This window comes from Anopheles bellator, unplaced genomic scaffold (assembly GCF_943735745.2).
Source record: "Anopheles bellator unplaced genomic scaffold, idAnoBellAS_SP24_06.2 scaffold00509_ctg1, whole genome shotgun sequence".
NCBI classification, from domain to species: domain Eukaryota; kingdom Metazoa; phylum Arthropoda; class Insecta; order Diptera; family Culicidae; genus Anopheles; species Anopheles bellator.
The window spans coordinates 1-4,888 of record NW_026684634.1 but is presented as its reverse complement, the minus strand read 5'-3'; the positions used below and the strand labels follow the sequence as shown (position 1 = coordinate 4,888).

General features: G+C 45.8%; 1 protein-coding gene across 1 annotated transcript; it reads left to right on the top strand.

The window, feature by feature from the left end:
• Nucleotides 1-899: 899 nt before the first annotated feature.
• LOC131214311 (uncharacterized) lies at nt 900-1,274 on the top strand. Its single transcript, XM_058208694.1, has one exon. It carries the CDS (start codon nt 900-902, stop codon nt 1,272-1,274), a length of 375 nt encoding a protein of 124 aa, XP_058064677.1.
• Nucleotides 1,275-4,888: the final 3,614 nt, after the last annotated feature.

Below are 4,888 nucleotides of genomic sequence, written 5' to 3'. Positions count from 1 at the left end.
TACTTAGATACACAAACAGGATGGCTTCCGATCACTTCGCACTTTGTAGGGAAATAAATTTATTGATGAGCGCTCTTTTTTTGGTAAGGCGTGCTGGGCAATTTCAGGACACTAAGGAGCACGCATTCGTGGACCGGCTTATTTACCGGCCCACAGAACAGTATTTATAAGTAAAATCTTCGTAAATCCAGTGGCAGTTCCATGGCGGGAGATTGTGTATAAATATGCCCCGGTAGGTTCGCATCAACAGAAAAACCGAGTGTTTATCAATTTCGTCCCCATTTTGTTACCGGTTGTCAGACTGAGCAGACGTCCTGCCGCAAACTCCACTACACTTTTGTATTAACTCAGAGTGATTCTAGTTACTACCCGTCAGTTTGCCCACCCTGTACTGTGCGTAGGGATCGATTGTGTCCAGCAACTTTACTTGAGGCTTGCTACTTATTTAAGGTTCGCCCATAGTCTGTTCTTTGTGGTAAGTTTGGGAATTTTGTTTTACTATCGCTTCTTAAGCCATTCCCGTCGAAAGCAAAATCGTTGCCTTGTAATAGGGTCTTACGTTTTTTAAGAATAGACTTTAAAATTCTTGTCCCTGCCAGATTCGCGTAACGGTCGCTTACAGTGCTTTTTAAATTTGAGCATGATCCTTATACTTCCTGGCAAGGGATTTGTGGTCTGATCGAAGTCGAGCGAATGAGACATTCAGGCACCATTGCGACAGCCCCACCCAAGTCATCAAGATAATAGCGTTCGAGAGGCCCAAAATTAAAATTCCCATTTCCGTCTCGTCGTCTCTTCCACACACCCAGCCCAACGCAGACTCTGGTCGGATAGCTGGCACAGCAGGTGGACTGCGTGGCAAAATCGTGAAGATTTCCCCCGGGGGGAAAGGCTCACAGATGATGGCCAAGGTGCGAATGTATATGCTGCTGAACGAGCTGCAGCGAGCCAAGCGCACGGACGGGCGGCTTTCGATCGCCCACAATCGCACCTATCTGGCCTTGCTGCACAAACTGCAGATGGAGCGCCTGGTGATGGCCATCAGCGTGGAGGACACATCGCGGATCAGGGCCACGGTCGCACTGCACGCGCTCTGGTTCCAGCCCCTGGCCGTCCCTCAGCGGTGTCCCCGGTACGAGGTGCAGTGGTGGGCCTCGGAACTGCTCCCGATGGACACGGGCTACCTGGTCATGTTCACCAAGCAGGGTGTGATGCTGCACAAGGAAGCCCTCGAGAAGCGCGTGGGCGGCGAGATTGTCGGCGTGGCGTACTGAGACGAAGCCGAAGCCCATGCTGGCCGAGCCGAGCCAAGCCGAGCCGATGTCGCAAGAACGGGTATCGGCCAGGAAAATGAGCAACGCAGGAAGTGATCAACGCAGGATCGGTTTAGGTTAAACGCTCGACAACTGGAGCTCAACAGCAGCGCTGCTGGCAAGCAATGAGTTTCAAGGAGACTACAATTTATAAATTCCATCCCTGAAACTGGAAGAGCTTCAAAAAACTGCGGAAGCGTTGTTGCTGTTATGACGTCATCATTTGATGGGAAACGCTTTTCACTCATAATTTTATTTTTTGGTCTGATGAATACGGTAGATTCTGAAACACAATACTTCTGTGACAATATTGGTTACACTGCTCAATGAGATGGCTAGGCCGTGTACTAAATCTCTTTCAGTGATTCGATGATTTTCCAATACGATATCCTTACACATTTTCCTTAAACAGAGAGTCCTTAAACATTTTCTACATTTGTTCATAAGTCCCTTTTCAAAACCTTCGAAAAATAAAAATTACCGTATTTTTCCGTGTATAACGAGCACCCATACTTTAAGAGAAAAAAATTGGAAACAAAGTTTTTTATTATACATTTTTCAGATATGTGATATTCAACAAATATCAAAGGATAATAATGTATTATTCTACATGTTCTTTAAGTATTCTAAAGTAGACTAAAGATAAAATGCGTATACATTGCAAAAGACATACTAGTATTTCATATTTCGTAATAATCTTCAAACTCAGATTTACTGCTGTCTGACAAATTCAGATTCTCTAATTTCCCTTCAATGAACTCCTCATTGTCACTCTCTGAAGAGTCCTCAAAAATTGCGACATCTTCAGATCCATCCATAGCATTGCTGATGCCATATTTTTTTAATGATTTCACAACAACTTCTGTTTTAACTTCCTGCCATGACTTAATGACGATATTGTACGGATAATTATATTCCTAACATATGTTTCATTTCATAATTTATTCAATAATACCATAAAATATGTACCTAAAAGGGCATATTTGTAAGCTTAGAGGACACAAATTTTTTACTTTTCTTGTAAAGCATGGCCCAGTTAGAATCGGGAACAATTGCATTAGCTCTATCTCGGGGTTGGTTTGACTTAGGAAACACATCAAGGTATCCAATTACAGGTATTTTATTGTACTTTAAGAGAAAAATTTCAGAAATTTATTATGTCGGTCATCGGATGAAATCACGAACTTTCTTTAGAATGCGCGCTATAATTTTCTGCACAATCTTCTGGTCCACATCAGGCATTCAGGCATTCATCAGGCATTCCGCATCACCTTTCCAGTATTTTTCAACTTCCAATTGATTGTTGCCCAATAATTTTCGATTGGGTGGAGTTTAGGGCAACTTGGTGGGTTGATATCCTTTGTGATGAAATTCACCTTATGGTCAAATCAGAGGCCAAAACTTTACCGGACCTTTGTGTGACTTAATAAATGATAGAACTCGCTTTTTGAGGCACGCTTCCTTGTATAGAGTTGAGTTCATCGTCGTGTTTGTGATGAAAACCTTGGTTTGCCGTCCACAGATGCAAATTCCTTGTCATATCATTAATTTTTGTGCAAATTTATTGGCGAATACAAATTTGATCTTGGAGGGGACATCTCCCCGTGCCGTGGCGAGATAAAATGTTGGTCCAGGAAGCCGTCCAAAATCAATTTTCACGTATGTTTCGTCGTCCATAAACAAGCATCCTTTGTACCTCGTCATAACCTTCTCGTACAACTAGAAGCGCGTGTTTTAATGACTAGATTTTGTGTAAGTGTCCTTTTTGGATGCTTACATGCAAGGAAAAAACAGTAGCCTCTTCGTAGACAGATTTCCCAGGCAGTACTTTTGCTGGTACCATATTTTTTGCAATATCCCGAACCTAAAGTCCAGGTTTTGCCTCGATTGATCTTAAAACCTTCCAGTTCAGCTGCCGATTGTATGTTCCACTACGACGTCTACTCTGAATCTTTCAATCTACGGTATGGGGTTCCCAGAAACGGTAAAACACAACATATATAGTTGATTTGGCAAATTTTTGTGTTTTAGAGATTTTTAAAGTAGACCAAAGTGGTGTTTTCGACGTGATTGTGCAGAATTATTTTTCCTCTTTACAGTTCAATTAAGCATAACTTTCCATAAACTCCACGTATTAAAATGAAACTTTCAGCACTGAAAGTTGAATGTTTACTGAAGATATGACTATCAACACTTTTGAAATCCGACCACCAGAGGCGCTGCTAGAAATCATGCAATTGTTCCCGATTCTAAGTGGGCCATGCTTTATAACGCGCACCCAGATTTTGGAGCTAAAAAAATGGGGAACAAGGTGCGCGTTATACACGGAAAAATACGGAAGAGTGTTCCAACATAACAAAAACAAAATTAGATTCGTAGTAATCCCCCTTTGTTAGCGAGGCTACGAACTTTTTGAACACCCCAGTAAATAAGGTGGCCCATCCAAGTGTTTGTATTTTAAACTAGCGATTACTTGCAACTTTCAGAACGTCAAAAGTTCTTTCTAAAAAATGTAAACATTTAATAAACACTTTAATAATTACGAAATGGTGCTTACTAAAAATCCCAAACCCAAGATACGAACCACCCTATATGGAGTGTCGCTGCACAAAGTTTGCACCCCGAATGCATTGCTTTGTTCGTGTTGGTTAAGTCCGTGCGGAGAGGTTTCTGCTTCGTGTATCCTTGCAACACTTTCGTCGTCGTCGTCGTCGCGTTGTACTAAACCCCCCCCCCCCCCCCCCCTGAAACCCGTCGGGGCTACTGCACTACCCGAGCTGTGCTAAAACAACCGGGTTCGTGCCGGACTCGGGCGCCTTGCGCTCTCGGGACGCGAGTGTCCTGCGGAGCGCAAAGAGCCCCTTTTCGACGCTCACGTGGTCACGGCAGCATTCATTCAACTCCGCAGCGCCAGCAAAACCATTACTAATATTGGTTTTTGCGCTTTGCCCGCGGTGCTTTGTCCTTTGCCGCCCTCTCCGTTTTTCCCACAAACACTGGAGCGCATTGCCTACTTTTAGGCGCTCCGAGGATTTTGTCTCCGAGTTTGATGGCTGCACATGGGTACGTCATCGTTTTGCGTTGCCCGCTGCCCCCGGTCCTCGGGCAGCGGATTATCGATTAGCCTCCCTCACCCTCAACCCGGAATGTCCTGCAGGGTTGTGTCGTCATCGAGGGGCAGCATCGGCACAGCGCGTCGTAGCCGTCGGTGTCGCCATCGCGGCTCTTTTGCAGTGCAGCATCCCGTCGCGTTACGCGAGCCACGTTACGGGCCGTTACCGTGGCGTTACCGTGGCGGGTGCGCACTCGCCGGACGGCGCTACGGCTACGGCGCTCGGGTGGCGTTCGGCTCTGCCGAGCCGAGCAGGATCGGGCCGGGTGTTTTGATTCGACCTCCCGCTTGCACTCGCACGCCGACTCGCAGCATCCGGCCGCGACCGGACCACATCTCTCGGATGCAGCGCCAGTCGATGTCGGGCGTCAGTTAATCGTAGCCTTTCGATCCTTCCGAACGGGTTTTCTCGCTGGAGTGGTCCTCGGCGCACCGACGACGGCCTCGGGTACACACACACACA

Excerpts from the sequence above, each read along its gene's own strand:
- LOC131214311 (XM_058208694.1), top strand. The coding sequence starts at position 900 with ATGATGGCCAAGGTGCGAATGTATATGCTGCTGAACGAGCTGCAGCGA.